Source organism: Xenopus tropicalis, chromosome 1 (genome assembly GCF_000004195.4).
Source record: "Xenopus tropicalis strain Nigerian chromosome 1, UCB_Xtro_10.0, whole genome shotgun sequence".
NCBI classification, from domain to species: domain Eukaryota; kingdom Metazoa; phylum Chordata; class Amphibia; order Anura; family Pipidae; genus Xenopus; species Xenopus tropicalis.
This window is the reverse complement of record NC_030677.2, coordinates 39,026,271-39,053,006: the sequence shown is the minus strand read 5'-3', so window position 1 is coordinate 39,053,006 and position 26,736 is coordinate 39,026,271. Positions and strand designations below refer to the sequence as shown.

The 26,736-nt window shown below is 39.7% G+C and overlaps 1 protein-coding gene across 10 annotated transcripts in view; it reads left to right on the top strand.

Moving 5' to 3' along the window:
• The window catches only part of fryl (FRY like transcription coactivator), a 184,778-nt gene that overhangs the window by 68,228 nt on the left and 89,814 nt on the right, over positions 1-26,736 (top strand). For all 10 annotated transcript variants that reach the window (XM_012955689.3, XM_012955686.3, XM_002933447.5 and 7 more), the window contains one exon: positions 22,856-23,055. In XM_012955689.3, the coding sequence (XP_012811143.1) occupies positions 22,936-23,055 (120 nt within the window). In that variant the 5' untranslated portion in view covers positions 22,856-22,935. The remainder of the gene's footprint in view (positions 1-22,855; positions 23,056-26,736) is intronic.

The window sequence follows — 26,736 nt, the reverse complement described above, 5'->3', positions numbered from 1 at the left end:
TGCTTATATTCTCTGCACCCCTGCCTCTGACTCCTGAAACAATGTAGCAGAAGGCAGCTGGCGGAGATCTGGAGGAGAACTGACATGTGCTATGATCATTTAAAAGTCAGAACCAGAGAACAAAAAGGGATAAGTTAATGACGCCTTTACTTGAAATTATGTTTATAGATATCCATTACAGCACAGAGAATTCCTGTTCTGAGGAGCTTGCAGTTCTGTTTGTATTGCTGAGGGAGGCAAGGGAAATCTCAAGCAAGTGTTTAGAATACTGTACCTTAGAACTTTTGGCAAGGGTATTTGCAGAGCAAACAGGAACCCTGAGTTTGTGAGGTACATCCACTGCCAGAAAACAATTATGTGAAATGGCCCCAGCTTATGTTGTAGCTGTGCTGGCTAGCATTTCATTCACTAGCAACAATGGAGTGCCACTCATATGGCCTAGATACAGGATGCTGTCGTTTGGCCAGGACTTACACATTATTCTCCCCCCACCTCTGTTTTTGGAGTTGATAACATTCTATTAACCCTATATTGCCAGTCATGCTTATGTAAATGTGTCACTTTCAGCCATTTCTCCTGCTGGTTATGGTGTGACTCCTGCTACTTGCAATACCCCTCAATAGTCTCTGGGTTCCTTTCGGTGTAGGTAACGTCATGTTAACCCCCCAACTCCCCATACATCCGGCAGTCACCGGGCTTTTCCACCCCATTAATGAAGACAGAAATTAGAGCCAAACCCATTTGTGGATCTACAGAGCATTTAACGGATAAAAGCAAATTAATTTAATGATGAACATTTTATGTAAGGAGCTGCTGTGAAGAGGCCAAACGAGACAACTATAAATGGCATGGATAAAATGTATTAAATTTTCAATTACAAAGCTTACCAGTGCAGTTTAGTAGCTATAACGTAACACGTAGATCTCCCATATTCATTGTTTTAAATGCCATGTTATTAAATGTGGTGTTTTAAATGCAGTGCTATTAAAGGGACATTGTTTCTACATAAACCCAATTGAATAAGCTCATGTCAAGAAAGGGGTATATTTCCCCTTTAAAGATATATATAACTTCCTTATTTTACCTAGTTTTAACCAATTAATGGTTACTTGCTGCTTTCAAGGTGTTGTTGACCCATAACTCCCTATAACCCATTTGGAGGGACCTGGGAGTTCAATAAAATCTGAAGGGCTTTGGTTTGTCCATCATGATATTATCCTATGATCTAGATGTGAGAAGAGACAGGGTTTTCATGTCACCTCTAGAACAATTCAGATGTAAAAATTGCTTGCAGTCGGCTTTGTAGAGCAGCGTTAGTCATCAGTTTCTCACTAGTTGCCAAGTTATCACTTTTGTGCATTGTGCAAGGACCATGGCAAATATTCCCAGGCAGAATGCTCTAGCTCTGGACTATCCTACTGGCAAATATCACATACAACAAATTAAATTGTTATAGTGTAAAGCACTATGGAAGCCATGGGCTGTCTGGGGGTCTTGGAGTGTTACAGCCATCCAAGTGACCTCCAGCTGGACAGCACATGGAATTTAACCTTGGTGCCTTGAACAGCTAAGGAATTTCTGCATATATGTATATGAAACTATCTTTTTCTGAATAAACCCTTATTACTTGTGTTTGAAATATAACCTATCTTGCAGTCAGTGTTCCTATACATGTCCAGTTAATAAAGAGATCGGTTATTGAGCAGGTAGATGTATTTACCTGCCTAATTGTATTTATTGTTTTGTGTGGGAGCTCCAAGCACTGTAATAAAATGTAGTAGCTAAAATTTGTATTGCTTTCTAAATACATAATAGAGGAGCCATCCAGCAGGATTGCCAAAGTTCTAGTGATAAGAACATGCTATGTATCTAAAGCTGAATTAGATCACATTAGGAGCCTCTGCAGACCTGTAAGGATATGTAGCCTTATCTACTGCCCTATGATTCTTAACAGAGTAGAGTTGCAACCACATATAGCTTGGAAGGGCTTCTTTCAGTTCACCTTTAAGTTAACTTTTAGTATGTTATAGAATGGCCAATTCTAAGCAACTTTTCAATTGGTCTTGATTATTTGTTATAGTTTTTGAATTATTTGCCGCAGCCAGAAAACTATTTGTGTTGGAGGCTACAGTCTTATTGTTATTGTTATTTTTCATTACTGATTGTTCTATTCACATCCTCTCCTATTGATATACCAGAGTCATATTCAAACCACTCCCTGGTTGCTAAAGTAATTTGGACCCTAGCAACCAGATAGCTGCTAAAACTCCAAACTGGAAAGTTGCTAAACAAAAAAAATTAAATAATTAAAAAACTATAAATAATAAAAAAAATTGTCAATTTTACTCTCTATATTATACTAAAAGTTAAACCCACGGTGGACAACTCCTTTAAGATGACAGCTCTGTTAGAAGTGACTGTAATTTCGAGCAACATTTGTATTATTCTGGTAATTCAGTGCTTTCTGGATATTGGGTTTTCTTGTAAGAGGTCTGCTACCTTCACAACAGTAGCTGAAGGGTCATAGGTTGGCCAGGACCAAATAGTAGGGCACAGGGAAGTCTGTTTTGTCCTGGGCCTACCCACAGATATATGCAGTCCTGTAACCAGGAAACCTGCTTTCTTAGTACAGGTATGGGATCCCTTATCTGGAAACCCGTTATCCAGAAAGCTCTGAATTACGGAATTCCCGTCTCCCATAGACACCATTTTAATCAAATAATTCAGAATTTTAAAACCGATTTCCTTTTTCTCTCTAGTAATAAAACAGTACCTAGTAATTGATCACAACTAAGATATAATTTTTTTTGTTTAGCAACTTTCCATCCTTATTGGATGCAAAACAGTCCCACATGGTTTAATTAATGTTTTATTGATTCTTTAGTAGACTTAAGGTATGGAGATCCAAATTACTGAAAGAACCCTTATCCAGAATACCCTTGGTCCTGAGCATTCTTGATAACAGGTCCTATACCTGTACTGCCTTAAAAGCTAATGGCAGGAAAATTTTAATTTTGTATTTCAGAGTAAAGCTTAGTATACAATATTTATATAAATTTGCAAAGGAACAACCCATATTTTAGCTTTAGTTTCACATAAAGACTGAATTCTCTTGTTACCATCACTTGAGCAGCGACAAATATGGAACGACATATGCTGCTGTTGTGTGTTATGGGGAAAGTATGACAATGATTGCTTCCTTGGTCTGTTGAGCAACCGATCTTGACAACTCAGATCTACCAAACCGTCCTACATTTTGTGTTAAACCATGCAGGCGAGTCTGTATTTCTTTGCTCTCCCCTGTGTCTTTTCCAGAAATCTCAGTAAATGAAACAAACCTGTTTTATAAGTGAGTAATTGTGTGAGTGGTAGTAAATTGTTGGCAAGAAAGAAATGTGTCACCTCAAAACAGACCTGTGTTACGTGTTGTACATCACAGACAGCTCTTGGGCATTAAATGTCAGAACTAAATGCCAAAAAAAAGTCACTAATGTTTATACAATAAATAGTGGAAAAACACAGGAATGGGTACTTGGTCTGTACTCCACTGACTCACTGCCCGGAATTTGTGTGTTGGGGATATAAATATCCCTTTCTGGCCCACAGTTTCAGCCTTGTAATAATTGTGTGATTTGTTGAAGGGATTAGATACAGTAATGCAGTGTGCACAGCATAGCCATAGGTTGCTAACAAGGGGAAATTAACACTTCACTTATTTTTACATTTTTACATTTCTTTTGTGAGCGCTTATAATTCATTTGAACTGGCTGGATGGGTTTTGGGAAGAAGTCGTCCCCACAGAAGTCCACAGTAACGTGACTATAAGTGTCGAGGGCTGGGGTGCAGGACGAGCAGCCAGACTCCCCATTTCCTAAACGCAATTTTCACATTGAATTTGCATGTACGTGAGACTCTGAAGTCCATACAGCTCTTGAGGAGTCTACAGACCCCACCCCAGTTGGACATCCCTTTTGTAACTTATTGGAATGTTCTTCTTACATTTAATGCTTTATATTTGAGACTGATTTGATAAATCAGTAGAAAGTTGTGGGTGGGAGTAAGCATGTGTATAAATGATAGCTTAGTGACTTGAAAATTGCTGTTCTTTAAAAAATGCAGTAAATGTACCTGGAATCCTTTCTTGGCCTAGCATTAATATTTTAAATATTCAGGATATTTATTTATTTATGAACCGCAGCTTTATGCAGCAGGCAGACTACTGACAGGCTGTGGGGGAGACCATATAAACTGCGCCCATGCCTTATAACGCAGGAACTTAGTTCATTGAATTGTTTCAGTTTCTGGCTACTGGCACACTCCACCACCCTGTGACTTTAGTGGAAGCCATCTGACCTCGTTGGCACACAGAGTTCTGTACCCAAAGAACATGCATTAAAGCAGTTCCAATTACCTGCGTATCAGTATCAAGTGATTTCCATTATAGTCAGTGGAAGTTGACATCAGAGGCTTTGGGCCTTTCTTCATTGCTGAAATACAATGTCGCATGGAAACCACCCATAGGCTCTCATAAGGATGTGCATTACTGTTCCGGTTATACATTGAGACAGTTGAACATCTGATTGGTTAGTATAAGATACGGATATCTGGTTTATCACAGTTTTACTACAAACCCTCTACCACCATGTGTTCTGTGGGAACAAACTAACATTATTTTGTCTTTGGTGGGCTGATAGCCAAAGCTGTAGGGTGCACTGAGGATATTTGCTAATAGCCATTTTTTATTTGAGTAGATTTGATTGGCTGTTTCTGCTGAATAAACAAAGGGCTATTTCCATGTCTGACAAATGCTAAATATGTAGTGTTTTTTCTGCCAAACATCTTATAGCATTAGCAGTATTGGGGAGCTCAACCCTCTGGAAGTACTGGAAGAACCTCACCTTGCATGGGGGTCAATATCCAACAGCAAAAAAATCCAGTAGCACACTGAAGATGCAAGCCGTGAAAAAATTGTGTTTTATTTGCCCAAGTATCACGGCTTGCATCTTCAGTGTGCTACTGGATTTTTTTGCTGTTAAACATCTTATAGCATAGCTTTGTCATCTCCTATGGCAATAAATGGCTCATTGCCCAAAATGTGAAAAGTGATACTGCAGGTGGCAAAACTACCATTACCCCATGAGTTGGCAGAACCAGCATTTTATAAGATAAGAGGAAAAATCATAGACAAAAGTAGATATCTTCTGTATATGAACATCCAATTGTGTTGTCTACCTGAATCTGAAAGGCTACAGGTTGGACAGTACTGGTTATAGTACAATGGACTAGTTGTATAGTAGAATAAACCTAGTTTGATGGCTAACAGATACCTTTACGAGGAATATATCTTAAAAGGAAACACTATCTAAAGCTAAGCTGCTCCTTTCTGGTTGTTAAAACCATAAAGTAAAAGACAGAAGCTGCACTGCATATTTAGCTATGTGTAACAGAAGCTGCTGCTGGCCTCCTTTTGCACAGCCAGTTAAAATGTGTTCATGAATTTCAAACCTGGATTTGGGGGAATGTCAGAGAAAGATTTGCTACTTACTGGATAACCCCCTATAGCATTATGAAGGCATGTGTGTTCTCTTTCTTATTGCCTCATCCATCTAGGAGCATTTGTGGGCTGCTATTTGTAGTGGCAGCATGACTTCTGCTGACAGGTGTACTACTGAGTCACATGCTCCTGAGAATTTCACACACTGATCCTGTTTGGGCTTCAGGGTCTATAACATATTCCTCTTCTTACTCTGCTCCTTATAGGCTTCTTTGCTCCTACCTCAGATCTGCTCAGTTTATTCCTGTATTCATTGCATATTTGCATTATTAGACTCGCTGGTTTCTAAGAGTTACCGCACTAGGGCAAATCTGCACTTTGTGAATTAAACTTTTGTGGTAAACTATATAAAGTATTTGTCATACAACACAGCTTTCTCATTTAAAGGAATACTGTCCTGGGTAAACATATTTTTCAAAACACATCCATTAATAGAGCTTCTCCAGCAGAATCCTGCATTAAAATCAAATTTTCAAAAGTGCAAAAAGTTTATTTTTTATATTTAATTTTGAACTTTCACATGGGGCTAGCCATATTCTTCATTTCCCAGGGTGCCACAGCCATGTGTCTTGTGCTCTGATAAACTTCAGTCACACTTTACTGCTGAGCTGCTGAGTTGGAGTGATATCACCCCCCTTAGCCGATCAGCAGAACAATGGGAAAGGGAGCAAGGTATCAGCTCCCAGTATGTGTCAGAATAACACTTTAGGAGATTGGAGTATGGATACCATGAGGCACTGGGATGCACCTGTTTGTCGTTTGGTATAGTATGTTTGCTTTTTTGAATTGTTTTTATAATTTTGAGCCAATAAATGGTTGTTTATTTCACTGAATAAATTGTTGATTGATTGTCAGAATAAGACTCAATAGTAAGAAATCCAAGTCTGACTTGGGACTCCTCCAGTTACATGGGAGTAGGAGAAACAATAGGTTATCTGAAAGCAGTTCTAATGTGTAGCACTGGCTCCTTCTGAAAGCTCAGACTCACAATGCACTGAGATGGCACCTACACACCAATCTTATTACTACAACAAATTACATTTGTTGGTTCAAGAATACAATTTTAAGTGGTAGAGTTAATTATTTGCTATGTAAATAATATAATTTAGAAATGAAAATACACCATGACAGGATCCCTTTAAATACGCTAGTGGGGGGCATTTCTAAACATTGGGCAAATTTGCACCTGGGCAGTTACTCGTGGCAGCCAATCAGATTGCTTTCAGTGTTCAAACTGCAGCTGGCTGGAAAAATCTAACCACTGATTGGTTGCTGTGGGTTATTGCCCAGGTGCAAATTTGCCCAGTGTTTAAAAAATGAGCCCCAGCACTGACAGATGCAGATACATTGCAAGATTTTGTGGAACAGTTGTCTACCCAACTGCATAGTTGTTCTTAAGAAGTAAAGCTTTTGCCAAGCTAATATACCACCGGTCGCCATTTTAATTGCATTAATTCCTCCTACAGAAATCCCTCTTGCTATAATTTCCCAAGGATATAAATCAGGCTTCCTCTAATAAGATCAAGTTACCTAACAGCTGCCTGATCCTTCCAGCTACACTTTCCATTGCATCCGCAGAGTCTGTGGTATCAGATCTTAGAAATTCAAACCAACATTAAGCGTTAAACAGATACTGCGTTCTATGTAAACTGAGCCATCGCAAAGCAACAGAGAAGGGAAGATCGGACTTGTTTATTCAGCCATCTGAAACCCTGCAATCAAATCAGTGGCAAAACACCATAATATTATATGTATGCTCCTATGAGGGACCAATTCTGCCCATGAGTTGGTGATTTAGTGTTCCATGCATGGCACAGTCAGTCTGCCCAACCCATATCTGGTATCTGATTTAAGGTTCAAATAATCAGATCATCCCAATCTGGCCTACCATATGGGCAGCCAAACTGGGGACAGATAAGTTTCTTTGGGGACCTTGTCCTAATGTAGCAATATCTTCTGGCCTTTAAATAGAACAGATTAAAATATGTAGTTACAGTGTCCAGTTTCAGTAACACGGGTACAGTCCTGCCCATTGTGCCTTCTGCTGTGCTGCATTTATTTTGGTATCTCTACCTCTCATTTATCTTTAGATATTGCCGGTTAATTAGAAAGTATTGACCTTATATGAATCTCAGTCCTGCCGAAGTCTTTAGGGAGCTTGTACGTTCCACTTGGGCAGTGCATATATTAGCTAAATGAGGCTTGTTCATGAAGACTATATTTTGAGAAAAAAAAAAAAGAATGTAATTTGTTACACAGTTACATTATTTGTTTGTTTTAAACTGAAGCAGGTTGCTTGCAGAATCTTATCTAGAGCAGCTATATCCAGTTTTGTGGTCTTATGGTCATTTTAATCTTTATAAAGCATCCAAATAATTCTGCTCCAATATCTGCTCTGCAAAGTTTACAGTGTAGGTATTATGTCTAACCAGGGGCCATCAAACCCATGCCTTCTAAAATCCTCTGGCTTCACTTTTGAAACACAGCTCCAGGCATAATACTTTTCAACGGTTGGGGTTAGGTGCTACACTGTGAGGTGGCTCTGATATTGCCTGGGCTATTCCATGTTCTAGGTTACATAGATAGAGGTATGTCCTACAAGATACATTGCCTACCTGTAACAAAGAAAAGCTGCATGTGCATGAAATGGAAAAGTAAGGAACATTGTTTTAGTGGAGCTACATCAATCATTTTGTTTCTTTTATTATATTGGTTCATTTATTTGTGCTTAGGGAATTTTAGACCTCTCCCAAGCCATCCAGTAACCCATCTAATACTGGTTGTGATTATAAGAAGTGGGCTGGACCCACAGACAAGTGAATAAAAAACACTGATTTGGACAAGGACATGCATGAAGTACCTTTCTGTTTTGTGGCTTGGATTCTGCTCTATGGAGCCTGTGTAGTGATATCTCGTTTAAATTTCCATTAAGGGTCCAGCTTTGAAGCAGTCTAGTAATCCCCAGTAGCCAATTATCATGAAGCTTACGTTATTCCAACTGCACTTTTGCAGTAAAAGCTAACTTGTGACTAGATTTTGTCCTTCTTGGTTGTATCCTTTTGGCTGCATTCTGTTATGGGACATCTCAATACAGGTATAGGACCCATTATCTAGAATGCTCGGGACCAAGGGGTCTTTCTGTAATTTGGATCTCCATACCTTTAATCAACTAAAAAACAATTCTACATTAATTAAACCCAATAGGATTGTTTTGCATCCAATAAGGATTATTGATATCTTAGTTGGGATCAATTACAAGGTACAGTTTTATTACTACAGAGAAAAAGGAAATCAGTTTTAAAATTCTGAATTATTTGATTAAAATGCAGTCTATGGAAGACGGGCTTTCCGTAATTCGTAGCTTTCTGGATAATGGGTTTCCGGATAAGGGATCCCATACCTGTATTATTATTTTTCTTGTACATTCCTATAAGAAAAATATAGGTAGAAAATCCCCAGTCTTTAAAGGGGATTTGTTCAGAATGCCAGACATATGCACTGTTTTGGCCCTGTGTTAGGTGAATAGTTAAATAAGTTAAAAGCGGGTGATAGAAAGAAATAATTCATTGCTACCAGGTCAAGGGCAATTCCCCACCTTTCCATAGTAACTGCACATTGCATTAACTCTGGCATGCAATCAATCTATATGCACGTAGGTTACATACTTCATAATTCATTGTGTAATTGACAAGTGCACTGTATTTCTGATCATGCCACTTGCTCATTCACACTTTGACGCTCTGAGCATGTAACCATAGTAACCGTTTATGGTGTCCTATTATGCACGGCAAACCATCCATTGCTCTCACCATGGAACATTCTCCTGCACGTGAATACCAGTTACATACCTGCCTTGATTGGTCACAAACCCAGATGTACCTGGCACAGGTATCTGCATATAGTATGTGTAAATGATAAAGGTAGAGAGAAACGCAAATAGAAAACGGCTATAAACATGCTCAGAGAGTCAGAGTGCGCGTCTGAGTAATTTTACATGTTGTATTGTTGTTTAGTGGTTTCTTGCATATTAGCAGCTTTTGGTTGGCTGTCCAGCCATAGGGTTAACTACAGTTGCAGGTGGCATCTTCGATAGACACCATTCTGCTTAGTTCCCTCCATGATATACTGGCTGGGAAAGGGAATTAGAAAGCTACGCAGCTGGAGGGAAGCAACTGCTTCCTTCCTACTGTCACCGCAGCTTCAGTATCTAAAGCAGTCATGGAGGGAGCTATGTGTCATCTACTGTAGAAGTTGCCTGCATAGTTAGTTAACTCTGTGGCTGTTCAAAATCTTGGCATATTTATAGGAATCCACTAAAGACAGAACACAAGTGGAGCCCAGTAAATATAATCTCTAGCCTTGTACCCCAGACTGGTGCTTTTTTAACTAGGGTACTTCCATTGGCAGAGCTGTGCTGTAATTTTCACAGAATTTCCAAACAATTCCTTTAGACCAGTGCGTGTGCAATATAGTGGGGGACATTTTACTATACTGTGTCTGCTCCGGTTCTGTGTTTGTAGCAATAGATTAGTGATTATATTTACTGGATGGGGGGGTGTCTAACATTGGTATCCCCCAGTTAATGGCACTTTACTTGTCTTTTTAGTATAAATTGCAGGAGTGCTCAGAAGAATTCTATGAGCAAATTTACATGTATTTTCTGTTTTAAATTTTGATTCTGTAAACCAATTAGACCTGAAATACATACTTTTTTTGGCCACATATATTTGATACATACTGTATATGTTCTGCATCGGTTATTTTGGCCCTTCTGTGTGATGATTTATAGTTTATATGGTCCCTTTTATATGTTTCTGTATAGGTTATATGGTAACTTATTTTCTGATACACATGTTCATGAGCATGAGTTTTATATTGTTTAATAGCACAGTGTTTCAGACAAATTGTTTCTTCTTAAAAGAAGGCCAAACATTGCTGCTTAAAATCAGGGGCAGTTGTAGGTTAATTTGGGCATATGAATGCAAATTTGAGTAGATGCAGCAAAAACACCCCCAAGCCCAAAACAGCAGCTCCCTACAGATTCTTCTAAGGAGCTATTATTGTGGGTTAGTGTGTACATAAAGGTGTCATGGCACAAAGTAATATCTTGTCAGTGGTGTCCAACTTAAACAGCTTGTTTTCTAGTACAACTCCCAGCATCCATTGCCAGTTTTCAGTCCTTTGGGAGTGACCCTGATTCTACAAATTTGGGCACTAGTTGCTGATCACCTTTTGCCCTGATTATTTAGGTAAATAAAGCACAGAACTTTATAGGAGGGTCTTACACTTCCTACAATTTGCTTCCTGATTTTCAGGCATATATAGGTCCTGTGATACACATTTGGGTCCCAGAGATTAAACTCTGATTTAGGTGCCTAATGCAATGTGGTATCAGCGGACTGGGACGCAAGCAGCAGACAGGCAAACTCAGGCCTCCTTGAATCAGAGCCTACTGCCCTGACTGCAGAACCCTGCCTTCTGCTCTGCTTAGTGCGCACAATACTTTGGGCACACACCCTCTGTTATTCTAGCTATATGCATTACATTTCACCTCATTCCATCTAGCTTGTTCATACCAGTACAGAAGGCTGTCTATACTTTTTACCTATTTAAGAGAATAACACAATATTCCATTCTGCTGTGCATGATATCTATAAAGAACAGAATTATGCTGATAGGTATGTCATTGCCATTGGCCATTGGTCTCTGAGAACAAAAAATTCCTTACTGGAAAACTGCTTTTCCAATTCCTTAATTTATTGTGTTTGTACAATGGAATTGTTAGGCTCTGCCTTCAAACACAGCTTTTTTAAAAAACTTTTTTTTTTTGGATTGACGTCAGGTGATTTGGGAAACTGGCAGCCCATTGGCGTAGTTATGGGAACACCAATGATATATATGGAACAAACCACTTTTTCCTAATTGAAACCAGGTCTAGGTTATTAAAAGAGCTGTTATCTGATTGGCTGTCCTATGTGTGTTTCATTCTTAAATTGTTCATTACAGGAAACCTATTAAAATTTAAAAAATCTTTGCCAGGGAGTCATTAAAAATGGTCATTATGGAGATTTGTTGGGGAGTGTAATAAGGAAATGTTTTAGGATATTATAAGCCTGACGGTGCCTGAAGCCAAACATAACACTTCATTGTCTGAGATGGCTAAAATACACGGGCGTGCCACTGTGTGCATAGTATCCGTTATCTGATGGTCATGCCAGTGTCCACATTGATGCAATCAACGTGATAAATAAATCAGTCTGTTCTCAAAGCTCTGGAGGCATCTGCTGAAAGCTCATTTACTCATATTTTGGGTATTTTGAGCTGCAGATACTGTTTATTCCTCTTTTGTGGCCATATCTTGGCATTTTGTCAAATTAAATGGGCGTGGATGCTTTTGTTTTTCTCTACTTCTCCAGTGCCCCTGCCAGCCCGGCATCACATCTGCTGTCTTGTTTTCTGTTCAGTGACTGGCACAGTTAGATCATTCTGAGCCCTTTTTTTCCCCCCAAATTATTTCTTATCTTTATTTTTAGATTTTTAGTCTGTGATTTAAATCTTTGCACAGTAGTACAGGATCAGGGTCCTGCAAATCAGCAGACCTGAAGTTTAATATACAAAATAAAGAATGCACTCAATAAATAAAACCAGCTGCAACTGTTTAGAAAACCACGACCTGTGGCGCATGGTACAAGTTCTTCCTGTTTCCCTGTTACAGCAGCACAGTGTGACAGTGAGTTTCCTTTGATCTCAATATGTGACATCTCCTGTATAATGGCAGTTGGAGAGTGAATGTGCTCCCCAGGCAGTGTTTCTGCACTATGTTGAAGGTTAAAGTCTACAGGGGGATAGGTGGCCAACCCTTCCATTCCTATTTTAAGATCTAATAGTTTTGCTGGCTTGCACAGTGCTGCCTTCAATCGCTGAATGATTGCTCCTTCATCCAGGCCCAGACTGGCAATCTGTGGATTCTGGCAAATGCCAGAGGAGCTGCTGTAAGATGCCATAGACAGTCACTATTTATTGGACTCAACACAGAAAGAAATCGCCAGGGCTCGCACTATTTATTGGGCTGCTGGGGGGTTGTTTGGGCCTCTGTGTACTTCAAATGCCAGGGCCTATTTTGAATCCCAGTCCAGGCGTGACTTCAACTTTGGCCCTTTGGTTTATTAGTTTAAGAGCATCACTAGAGCCTTCCAGTTCAAACCTTACAGTGATCTACTTAGAATAAATCAATTATGCCATTGGGAGCTAGACTGTGTAATAAAAATGGACCTTCGGCCTCCTTCTTTGGCTCCTGATTGCTTTTTTATGGTTTGTTTTTGAGGTTTGTGCTACCTAAGGAATCACTGTAAATGCGCTCAGTAGTAATGACCTTTTTCTTTAAAATAAAAGCTTTTAAATTTCCCTGTAATGCCTCTTCTTTAATGGTACAGACTGAAAGAAGCCCCTGGTTTTATCAGCAAGTGAATAAATCTTGGCAACCCTGGCTGATTTTCTGCCCCTGGTGCATAATGATATGGTACTCTAAGGCTGGGTTCATGGGCGTCCGCAGAAAATTTTCCAAGGGGGGGCAAGTAAGCCAGCATCATCCTTCAACAGATAAATATATATATATTTTTTTTTTTTTTGCAGGATGATACTAGGGGAGGCTAAATATGGCCCATACACAGACTGACCTACAGCTAATGTGACACTTAGTGGATTCGCTGCTGACGTAAAAAGTTAACCTCCCAACTACCTCTTGCCGTTCCCACTGACTTCCAGGGATACTGTACAAAAGTGCGGGTGGGGGTGCTTTTTTTTTTTTACCCTAAAATGTTTAGTATTAGTAGTAAAAGTATTCATACGCGCACTTCTGTTAGGGGATCTGCAAACATTTGTGTTTGTGATCAGTTAGCTTAAAGGGGTAGTTCGCATTCGAATTCACTTTTATTTTTAATGGTTTTTCAGTTATTTAGCTTTTTGTTCAGCAGCTCTCCATTTGGTATTTCAGCAGCTATCTGGTTGCTAGGGTCTTATTTACCCTAGCAACCAGGTAGTGATTTAAACAAGAGATGGGAATATGAATAGTTAAGGGGCCTACTTGGAAAAATAAGTAATACAAAATTATAATAATAATAAAATTGTAGCCTCACAGAGCAATATTTTTTGGCCCCCATTTGAAATCTGTATAGAGGCAGAAGAGAAAGGCAAATTATTCAAAAAAATTAATTAGGAAGACCAATTGCAAAGTTGCTAGGAATAGGCCATTTTATAACATACTAAAGGTTAACTTAAAAGTGAACCACCCCTTTAGATGTGTTTATGTTAGTTTTATAGCAAGAAAGGCAGTGGGTACTGACTCCCCATTATATACAGTGAGACGCAGTCCGTATTTACAAACCCAGCACATTATATACAGTGAGGAGCAGTCCGTATTTACAAACCCAGCACATTATATACAGTGAGACGCAGTCCGTATTTACAAACCCAGCACATTATATACAGTGAGGAGCAGTGGGTACAGATGGCAGATATTCAGGCCCTGGCACTATAACACTGGCACTGATACACAACATTGGCCCCACTGTAACTTACTATAAATGAACAAAACAATGACAAAAAAAAAAAAAAAATAGTAAGTGCAAAAAACAACAACACATATATAAACACACAATGAGCTTTTTCAGAGGGAAAGAGTTAACTTACCCTCCATGTGTTAGGGTAGGGGATAGATTATAAATTATTATAGATGTCAGGTCAGGCAAAAAACAATTTAATGTCAGCTAGTGATTCTTTAGAACTGTATAGTACCTGGGTATAGTACCTGGGTATAGTGCCTGGGTATAGTGCCTGGGTATAGTGCCTGGGTATAGTGCCTGGGTATAGTACCTGGGTATAGTGCCTGGGTATAGTGCCTGGGTATAGTGCCTGGGTATAGTGCCTGGGTATAGTGCCTGGGTATAGTGCCTGGGTATAGTGCCTGGGTATAGTGCCTGGGTATAGTACCTGTGGGATGAAAACTGCAGCAAAAGTTGAGAGTTGGTTCTTAGGTAAAGTTACAGGGGCAGATTCTTCTTTTCAGTCTTTATTTCTGTTTCCAGTTTGCAAAATCTCCCGATCCCTGTGTGCATGTGTGCTCTGATTGGTCAATTTTACTGTCTGTCAAGGAAGCTGTGCTCTGATTGGAGAATCCACAAGAAGAAAGATCCAATCGGAGCACAGCAAAAACGGGCTTGAGGGGACTGCAGAAACGGAGTAAGGTTTTTGGTTTTTTTGCTACTTTTCCAGGGGGGGGCAAGTGCCCCCTCTTGCCCCCTTCTGTGGACGCCCATGGCTGGGTTACATCTCACTTGTTCTTGTTAAAGGCTATATAGGTGCATTAGTGGTAACGGGCTGTTCTGTTTTCTTATTAACAGATAAATGATAACATTTATGAGATTTCTTCTGGAATGTGTCACTAGTGAACCTTTTTAGGCGTTTCCGGTTTGTCAGTGATAGAGGATGGCAACAGGTGCTATCAGATATATATCCGTTGGCTGTTTGGAAAATATAGCAAAAATAAATGTATCTAATTCTGACAAAATACTTTCTTTATGGGGGGGCGGGTTTCTCTGTTATTTGGAAGACAGTAATTAATGATTTTAAATAGTATGTTTCTATCAATCTGTCAAATGGTCCACACTTACCTCTTAAGAAGAAAACAGGGCACCAACCCCCCCAATTTGTAATGGCTCATTTACAGAAAAAGAACAATGTTTTGCACAAAATAAAAGTAAGTCCTCTTACTTTACACTGATTTTAAAATGTCACTCTCTCTTCAAGAGGAACGTTTTAGGTTCATAGTTTCTTTTTTATAAACTATGGATAGATAATCTATGTCCTCTGGGTGTTAAGGTGGCCATACACGGGCAGATTTAAGATGCTGATTCTGTATCAGGACCCCCCATGGCTCTGTGTCGATCCAGCAGGTTTAAAATGTGTCGGATATGGGACTGCATTGGTCCTCTCTTGGACTGCTCCTATCTCAATCATTGTAATTCAATGGTTTTACCCCAAGGCCAAATGATCAAAATAGCTCTATAGCCCACCTAAGGTTGGCACATTGGGGAGAGTTCTGCTTGTTTGGTAACAGCCAACCTCTACAATTTCTGTTTGGACCCAGTTTGCATTGCCTGCAGTGAGATGCATGCTGTTATGTACTCAATGTGGGTTTAACAGGCACGGTGCACAAATGTAATATTGTGTTCTAGTAACGTAGAATGCTGAAACATAGGATATTATGCAACTGCTCTTCCTGAAGCTGGATACTACTGCAAGCTATTTAAAGCAGAACCAGCCCCTAAAATACTTTCCAATGCTGAAGAGCATCTTCATTTGGGTTCTTAGTAACGATTTGTCACTTACTGTTGAAACACCAACTAAATATTGTTTGTTGTATACAATGTGTAGTATTAAAGGAGAAGGAAAGGCAAAAACTAAGTAAGCTTTATCAGAAAGGTCTATATAAATACAGCTGTAAGCACCCACAGAAACGCTGCACTGAGTCCCCTCTCAAACACAGGATTTCTTATCTCCTTTTTTGTAAACACGTTCTTAGGGTATCTGACTTCCTCTCTCAGAAAAATCCTTCATTCCCAGGGGCCAGAGTCAGCGCAATTCTCTACTCTTTCCCCTCTCTTGCCCCCCCATAAGAATTCATAAAACTACTCCCCCCACCCTTAGGAATGTGTGATCTGAACTATAATGGCTAAGCTGCAAGCAGAAAGCTATGAAGACCAAGGTAAAATGGCAGCTGCAATCTTAAACAAACAGAGAAAGCTTCTATGGCTCTTTACTCAGGTATGATAAAGCTTTCTGCAGAATAAATATAGTGTTCTATGTGGCACTAATGTGGCAAATCTACTGGCAGTAAAATGCAAAAATGACTTTCCTTCTCCTTTAAAGACAAAGCAGGGTCACTTTGGAGGTTTGATAGAGCTGTCTTTTAGTGATGTGTGGGTTGACCCAAAACCCTTGGGATCCAGCAGGTTTGGGTTGAATTTAGGGTGATGGTCATCTCTGCTCCCGAAGATTTCCTGTGGTGGAACCAGATTCACACACAAAGTAGCGTACTGAGCAGGAAGACACGTATATGAGTTGGGTGCAGTCCTACAAGATTTTGGGGGGTTAGGGTTGGCTGCAGGTTGTTTTTCCTGACCATCACTACTGTCTTTGGAGTCGGAAAGCAGAGGTAATAGACCTAGGCCCTCTTTTTTTGGGATAATTATATAGACATGTATTTTTTTCCCCATAAAATGGGGAATTTAACTCTTTATTGAAATGTATAGTCTATATAGTCTAATATATTAATTTTGTATTTTAATTTATATGCATGTTATTCAATGTGAAGCCTCTGTATGACATAACTACTGCCACCAGAATCCTGTTGAAAGCTATTGTAGTCAACACAGACTTAAAACATTGTGGTCCCACCGTACATTATTTTGATTATAGACCCCCAAAGGGGCAGAGGGTTTGCTGCATTGCTAGGATTTACATGGGATGATCTTGGGTAGTCAGTTGCCAGGGTTAAAAGTGCTACATTTCTATTGAATGGATCTTGAGTGTGCACACACAATGGCAAGCAAACACACGGAACACACGGCACATTATTCCCCTAAAACAATGCATTGTTTGTTTGTTCTGCATTCATGGCCTAACATTGTGCTCTGCTATGTGGGAACTCTATGATCAAGTGCCCCTGTGGTGTGAAAGGAAACCTTTCCAGCGCCGTATTGTTTTCCACTTGCAATATACTTTAAAAATGTAGGTAATTATCAAGATGGGACAAACAATGGGGAATAACAGGAGAGAATGTGCTTTTGATCCACTGAAAAGGGTACCTATAGCAGCTGTACTTTCTCAAAAGAATGTGCTGGAAACAGAACAAATCCATACTGTGAGCAGTGCCCATCATTCTTTATTTATAACACTGTGTGCTGGCTGCGTCTGTGTTTTAAAGAGGCCAAATCGCAGGGTGGATATCAAGAACACAGGAGACATAACAAGATATTTATTGCTTTAGCCCTACAGTCCCACAGTGAAATTCTCATTTATCTTTGTCGTTTTCAATATTTGTGACTTCAACAATCAATAAGCCCCCACCTGATTTTTTTTTTTATCCTATTGGGCCCAAGCCAGAGAAAATAAATGGATGATAAACAATACTTATAAATAGGGTATATTCATAGTTGGTGGAATGTTGTGTTGGTGCTTCACATGAAAATTGGTTTGTTGGGGTACATAATGCCCATCTCAAAATCTTCGTTAATTGCAAGAGTTAAAGTGGCCATACATGCACAAATGTTGTCATGTATGTACTACTACTATTCAGCAATCCAGAGTAAAAGTGGAATCTTCTGATGGAAGTGGCCTTTGGGCTTGACCAGTGAACCAATTCAGTCTGGGCATCCATTTGGATCACCCCTTCATTAAGTATCAAACTAAATGACCCTTGGACTAATTGGTCGGGTATTAATGAAGTTATCCATTATATATGGTGAAGCAGGCCAGTTGTGTCTCATTTTCAGAGATGTCCCACACTGTCCCTGAGAAAAGCAGCATCATGGTTGCAGCAGAGCTTAATGAATTGTTAGGTCCACCTTCTCTGCCATGTTCCCTTTGTGTTATGATCACTGAGCTTTCATGTCATGGCAGTTTGAGACACTTTTGGATTTCTTTCCCATAATGAATCTTTTTAATTCCTATTCACAGTCTCTCTTATTTGCTGAGTGCTGCAAGTTTCAAGGGACACTGCAGTCTCATACAGATTGTAATCTGACTTTTGGTGCTTAAGGCTGCAGGTAATAAAGACATTGCTCAAGGTCACAAGTAGATGACATGGGAATGAAAGCCAGGTTTCTCTGAATCAGCATCTACTACCCTAGCTCAAATCTAAAATTTCAGAAAACGGAGACAAATACGTAATTGTTAATGTTGCAGGTTTCTCATATTTTATGGTGGCAGAAAAATGCGTTCAGTGTGGTTTTAGGCTTCAGCTAGTTGAGTGTCCTTCAGATAGCTCTCCTATGGCTGCCGCTACATGAGTGATTGTGAGCTGATGTATTCGCTCATGATAACTGCTGCAAGAACTTTCCTGATCACACTCTTAAACCCTAAACCACTGTTAAGGTGACCACATGTGTTCAGATTTTAGTCATCCTCCGATGAACATTCAGATATCGATCGTACGTTTAAATGCAACAATATAAAACTAACATTTAGACTGTAATACTAGGATAAAGCCGATAAATCGGAGGATGTTCTGAACATAAAATAGTTGGCAGACACCAATCATATGAAGTGATTTCCTGGAAATGCATTGTAGGTCCCCCAAGGATATAGTCCGATACATAATACATGCGCAGATTTTATCCGTATCTGACTGAAATTTTCTAACCTGTCTGATTAACTAATCGTTATGGTAAGAAAATTATTGGACAATAATATAGAGTCTACAATCGGTCTGAAAATTGTATGAAACTATGTTTTGTACGATTATATCTGTGCATTTCGGGCCAACCGAAGACAAGACCTCCTAGGGTCCACCTGAAAGCCTGACATTGAGGGCTCACTTAGTATCATGACAATAAGATAGTGTAATGTAATGGGTGTCAGCTATGGTGGAAATCAGAAATTTGTTCTTGACTGGGGCCCACCGGAGATATTCTGGCAATCCAGGGGTATAAGGTAAGTGGTTACAATCACTGGGGGATGCCTAACATTTGGCACTTCCCCAGTGGTTACCTTCTCCTTTAAACCTTTTCTCTACCACACTCTCATTCTGCTGTGATTGCCCAAACACTGTATTCAAAGAAGCCTTACCACAAGACTCAGCTGTATGTAACTACTGCAATTGCTGCTTTATTATCATGCAGTAGGTATAACAGGAGCATTGACACAGCGTGGAGACAGGCTTGAGAATGTCACTGCTGATGCTGAGGGAAGACTCTGTGTTTCATGTAAGATCCAAGCTGCGCAATAGATTAAAGGCCGTCTTAAAGGGAAAAATCCATGATAGTTTGTCCTTGCTGGGACCAGCATCCCACCCTCCTTAGGCTCATAGTGTAATCCGTATCCTGAGAGCCTGTCAGCTGGCCCATGGCCTCTCTGTTTTATCCTCTCGACCAAGTTCTCAGCACATGGCCTACTCTCTCCGAACAGGAACAAGTGAGTGTGTTAAGGCCACATAAGGTGACTTAGTCATCCCACTAAGGCCTACTTACATGAATGACAATGTAAGTAAGTTACACAAGGAACCGATTTTGCTGTAGGTAGAGGTTAATTGGGTTCTAGGAGATGTACAATGTAGAAGGGAAGGGTGCATGTTTCGGGTGGGAAAGGATTGTACGTATAACAAACATCCTCCCGTGCTGCTGTAACTTGGCTGCCAGTGTAGCCTATAAATAGGAATTCTGCACATGCTGGAAGATTCCGCATGATTCATGATTTGAACTCAAGGGCAATTGTCTTTGTCAAAATATTTTCTTTGGAAGCCCTCTCAGATATTCTCAACAAGAATTTCCCACTTTCATGTACCTTTTCTGCCTTTCCCAGAAAGTGTCGGCATAGCAGTTTTACTTTGAAACTGGCAATTCTTCTATCTGAACCTTTTTGTTTTTTAGCACCGCAACAATAGTCAGGACAGGAGGGTTGGCTCCCTTCCTATTTAATGCTCTTATCTGAGGTCTGTTTCTGGGAGATTCTTTATCACCCTCAACTGTTTTTATCATACTGTTCATTTCAGATACATTCCGACTGGTAAGACCGCACACTTGGCATTTTACACACAGACTGTACCATCACTTGGCTAGCTGCAGGCACATTTTGTTGTGATTGCATCAGCTACTGAGTAAAAGGCCCTCATTTACTAAGATAGTTGTAAATGTGCACTGGTGCAGTAACCCATAGCAACCAATCCCCAGGCTTAAGTGAGTTGACACAGCAGTTAAACCTGTTTCCCTGAGTACAGTGACTCAAAGGGAAATTATAATTGGAAAACATGACATGTATTGCTCAGTTCTGCTTGTGATGTACAACAATAGTGTGCCACGCTCATGTCTGAGACATGCTTTATTTTACAAAAAACAAGTATTAAACCATTTTTGGTTCAGGAACCAGTGCATACTGTAGTTGTGTGGCAGATGGGGTGGTGCGCGTGCAATGAATGACATCTTCAAATCCATATACTCGAGTATAAGGCGAGGGTGACTTTTTCAGCACAGTTTTGGTGCTAAAATCTAAATTCATTTCTAATTAAGCAATCAGCATTAAGTATTGGTGCTGCTTTAGGGCTCTGGCACACGGGGAGATTAGTCGTCGATCGACTAATCTCCCCGGATTGCCATCCCACCGGCGGAAATGTAAATCGCCGGTGGGATGGCATAAGCGGCAGCGCGGTTTCACTGAAATCGGGCAAGTGTCCTCTCGAGGCAACTTGCGCGATTTCACCGAAATCGCGCCGCCACGTTTGCCATCCCACCGGCGATTTACATTTTCACCGGTGGGATGGCAATCCGGGGAGATTAGTTGCCCGAGAACAGGGAGTTTTGTCGCGGGCGACTAATCTCCTCGTGTGCCAGAGCCCTTAAAGGGCTGATGTTGTCTGCACCTAAATGTTCTATAGGGAAGCCTGGTTTGTTTCTTGTGCAGACTAACAGGAACAATGAACTCTCTTTTTTTTTTTTTTTTTTTTATGGTGCTTATCAGCATGAAGTACCAAACAACGTCAGGGCATTCATTGAGGTCCATGAAGAGCAAACTGCATGTCACTGAAAGATTTCCGGCTATTGATCCAGAGAAGAAGTGATTTCAGATTTCAGTGCATTATGTTGTGTGGCTGAGTCAGTGTGAGAGCTCAGCAGATGCCAAGTTTGTCCTTGTGAAATATTCAGAGAAACAAATGTACTGGAAAGTCATCGGATCCCTGTTAGCCGTATCCAGTAACAGCTGCTGTGCCTCTCTCTGTACCGAGAAACCTTATCCTTAATCACTGCTAAAGTCCATGAAATACCCTTATACCTTCATTGTTCCACGCCTGATAAGAAATAATGAATGCTACCATTTAAATAGGAAAGTCGTGCAGTTAAAAGCTACTGTCAGGGATGCTGTAACCTGGAAAAGTTCAACAAAAGGCAAATTTATATTGCAAACATAAATGTCGCCCTTTTTAAAAGAGTAGTTGGCAGTGATAATTTCTTTTTCTCACTGTAGGAAATTGCATAAGTACAGAAAATGGGTTTAAATGCTTTGTAACTACTGCTGCTGATTGTGACTCATTTTTCTGTAGCTATTTTAGCCTATAAGTAGAAAAATAGACTTTTGTACCCTGTGGACAGAGTATTTTTTGCACCGACAGCAAAGCTGGCCGTGCCTAGGTTTGGTTGAGCTGTTTGGATTATTCCACCTATCTGGGCATGTATAGGGGGCTTATCAACATTTATTTATTAAATCCTGTTAAAGTTGGGAATCATCTGCCCTGACCAAATCAATTGGACAAAGGACAGTGCTCAAACAAGTGGAACAATACAGAGGTGGGCATACACATGTATGGCTTCTTATAAGGTTCAAGCTTTTTTTTGCTTGAACAGCTTTAAAATAACCTTGCACAACTTGAGGTGGGCATACAATAATCAGTCCTGTAGCAGTAGCTTATATGACAGACAAATCTTGTTTTCTACTTGATAATTTGCGATGAGCCCTAAGCTTAGCGTCTCCATGTGCAGTGTCTTCTAACAAAATCCAAACAAGTTTGAAGGCCTGGATCATTGCTACTATAGAGATGATGAACTTAATGCTACACGGAGCGAGTTAGTTGCCTGCAGTAGATCTCTGCTATCGCAGTCGACTAACGTCTCCAAAATGCCTTTCCACCTGCAACAATAGGAGTCAACGTTGGAAAGGCGTTCGCATTATTTCGGTTTTCCAAAGATGCACAACGTTCTCTGCAGGAGAAAACTTTGTGCTACTTCAGAAAAACCGTAGCAATGCGAAGGCCTTTCTACCGGCGACTCCTATTGTTGCCGATAGAAAGACATTTCAGGGCGGTTAAGCGCCCGTGATAGCAGCGATCTATCATGGGCGACTAACATGCTGCGTGGGACATCAGCCTTAGGTAGGTGCAGTGAGTTTAGTACATAAAGTATGGCATTTTTACCCATATTGATATTTAGGGTTTAGTTCTTTAGAGGTCAGAGTAATCAAATCAAGCCTGCTGGCCTATTTAGTTTATACATTCCAGCCTCATGTTTACAATCTGTTTTTTTGTGTTTTTTTTTGCAGCTTCCACACCAGCCAGCAGCGTAAACAAGAGGCGGGTTGCTCCCATACACAACTGCACCTGGGAAAAACGAAGCGCCATCATGTCAAACATTACCATAGACCCCGACGTCAAGCCCGGCGAGTATGTCATCAAAAGCCTATTCGCCGAATTTGCAATACAAGCAGAAAAGAAAATTGAAGTTGTGATGGCTGAACCCTTGGTAAGGATTTGTGCAAATTCCCCTTTGTGCAAAATGTTAATTTAAGGCACAGTTGCAAAAACATGTGGTTTGCTTGCATTTTGAAAAATTAGACCCTTTTATGCTTTCTTAAGGTAGTATATTTAAATGGTGAAATCTCCATACTTTTTGCAGCTGATTTGCTGCTTTCTGCACCTTGTACTGTATGTGATTTTACTGACTAGCATGAGAACTGCCTGTTGGTAACACAAAAGTATGCACTGTAATGCTGAAATCTGTGTGGCACTGACAGGCTGATCCCATGCCAATCAATGTATGCACGTACAGTGAGGAAGGAAACTGGGGAAAGGACCTGTCTACCATTAGCCTAACACAAGTGGTGATTTACCATTTTTATGGCTTTATGGGTAGAGGGTTTCCTAGTTGAATGCTGCAATGCTGAATGCTGTGCGAAAGATTTGAAGATGTGGATATTTTTTTTTTTATTAAAGAGGTGGTTCACCTTTAATTTAACTTTTTTAGTATGTTATAAAACAGGTATCCCCAACCAGTGGCTCGAAAGCAACATTCTGCTCACCCACCCCCTTTGATGTTGCTCCCAGTGGCCTCAAAGTAGGTGCCCATTTTTAAATTTCTGGCTTGAAGGACTCGTTTTGGAAGCACAGAGAGACACAGTTTTACTCCAAGCAGAGCCTCCTGCAGGCTAGCAGTCACATGAGGCTAACAAATAGCCAATCACAGTCCTTATTTGGCATCCCCAAAAAAGTTTTTTTTCATGCTTTGTGGCTTACCAACACTTTTTACATCTGAGTGTAGCTCACGAGTAAAAAAACGTTGGGGATCCCTGTTATAAAATGAACAATTTCTAGCAACTTTTCAATTGGTCTTCATTGTTTCTTTTTCTTATAGTTTTTAAATGATTTGTCTTCTTCTAATCTTTGCAACTTTTAAATAAGGTTTAACTGACCCTGGCAGCCAAAAAACGATTGCTGTGTGAGGCTACAGTTTTATTGTTATTGTTACTTCTATTCAGTCAATCTCCTATTCATATTTCAGTCGCCCATTCAAGCCACTACCTGGTTGCTAAGATAATTTGGGCCCTAGCAACCAGATAGCTGTTACAACTTCAAACTGGAGAGCTGCTGATCAATTATTGAAATAATTAAAAAACTACAAATAATAAAAAATGAAGACCCATTGCAAATTGTCTCTGAATATTACTCTCTACATCATACTAAAAGTTAACTCAAAAGGTGAACAACCCCTTTAAGTGGGCAATGACATTCATAGTTAATATCAGAGGTATTGCCTAATTTTGATATTGTTTCCGAACCATGACACAGGGTCTGTCCCAGTTTTGTGCAGTTTTAGGTTAAATGCGCACTTCTTAACACTACCTTTATATGTTTTTTGCCCTGCACTGCTGACTGAAACATTAAATGGGTAACTGTCTGAGTGCATCAGCTATACATACATACATACATTATTTGTAGTTCAGTTATGAGACCTGTTATGTAGAATGCTTGGGACCTTTGGTTTTCCAGATAAGGAATCTTTCCATAATAAGCAATAAATATACATAGCACGATTGTTTTGCCACCAATAATGATTGATTATATCTTTGGATCAGATACAAAGTACTGTTTTATTTTTACACAGAAAAAGCTAAATAATTTTAAATTTTTTTAATTATTTGCTTAAAATGGATTGTATAGGATATTGCCTTCTTGTAACAATATTCCTTCAATGCAATTCATGTTAATGGAGTTTGTAATTGATTTATTTTATGTCTGGAATTTGTTCCGTCTGCATCCTTAGGCCTTAGTGCAGCAGGATTTTTTTGCTGGAGGAAGTGTTTGTCTAGACTGTCTGCTCTCTGTCTGAATAGGCCTCTTATCAGGATAAACTGGATCTATGATGCTCCCTATTAATTTGGAATAGCCAATTTTCCACACTAATTTTTCTGTTTTTTTTAATTCCAAAGTTGTGCTCTTGATCTAGCATCAAGTTATATGTAACCAAACCATTAATTTTATCTTTCATTTTCATTTAATGCAACTGATTTGTGTGTAGGTGTGTTAAGTCACACAGGCAACCCTCCTGTGCAAGCTGCACCTCCTAGAAAAATACCCATTGCCAGTATATCGGTTAAAGGAAAAGTAACACTAAAAATTTTTAACTAAAAAAATCTATTCTACCCTGCCCCAATAATTGCCCTATCCTACAAACCATTTATTATTTTGAATGCTGTAGTACAAAATACCTGTTAAAAGTTGGCTTCCGGTCATTTGAAGAAAGGCGATACGGCGATGCAGGGGAAGTATCAGGGGAAGCGTCCACTATGCGGCAATCGATTGATCGAGCCTAGCCTTCTTTCTGTATAGGAAGGAGTCAGGCTAGGCTCGATCAATCGATCGCCGCATGTGCCCTCATAGGTGCCTCTTTTCCAGAGAAAACAACCCCAACCCTGACAGTCTAACCTCATAGTTTAAATCTTCCATCCCCTTTACCAGTTTAGTTGCACGTCTCTGTACTCTCTCCAGCTCATTTAATATCCTTCTTAAGGCCTGGAGCACCATAATGGCATCACTAAGCACCAGTTATAAGGATATGATATACAGGATATTCAAGGTTCTTGTGTATTATATATATGTGCTCTTGGGTGTTTAACTGTTTATGTTTGAATGATCTGGAAGATTTGCCTTCGTAGCATGCCTCTGTACAGGTATGGGACCCATTATCCAGAATGCTCGGGACCTGGGGTTTTACGGATAAGGGATCTTTCCGTAATCTGGATCTCCTACCTTAAGTCTACTAAAAAAAATTATTTAAACAGTAATTAAACCAAATAGGATTGTTTTGGCTCCTAAAAGGATTAATTATATCTTAGTTGGGATCAAGTAGAAGGTGCTGTTTTATTAATATTATTATTATTATTATTATTATTATTATTATTATTATTAATAATAATAATAATAATAATAATAATATTATTATGAAAAAGGAAATCATTTTTAAAAATGTGAATTATTTGATCAAAATGGAATTCATTATTATTATTAACTTTTATTTATAAAGCGCCAACATATTCCGCAGCACTGTACAATGGGAGATGGGCTTTCCATAATTCGGAACTTTCTGGATAATGGATTTCCGCATAAGGGGTTTGATACCTGTACTAAATGTTTCCAGCATAGCAGATTCGTATCTTGTATTAGGAGACAAGATATCTGTATGCAGTGTTCCAAGAACGCTGTGTAACCCCCTGTCCCTATGTGGCAGTTGTTACTGTAGAAATTATAGAAAACTTGCATCTCTTCAGACTTCTGTTTTTACTTCTTGTGAATTTTCAAGATGTCTGTAATTTCAGCACATATTGCAGTGCAGTTCATACAGCCATCCTCTTGTCTTCACAAGAGATACTGATGGTCAATTATGATTGCAGCACAGCACCAAATTATTCTCCAATCATAAGATTATGAAGAACTCTTAAACCCAAGATTTCTATGCTAATTTCCCACAATTTATTGTTAAATATATCTGCTGCTGTGATGCATGCACTGCCACGTTGTACGCTTGGAGACGAAACAGGTCGAGCAGTGCAGATATAACATGAAAGCTCTAAGCTTGGGATTAGTACTGCACTAGGATTCCACATCAGCAATACGTCAACAAGCTCAGGGCAGCGGCTGCATAGGTGCT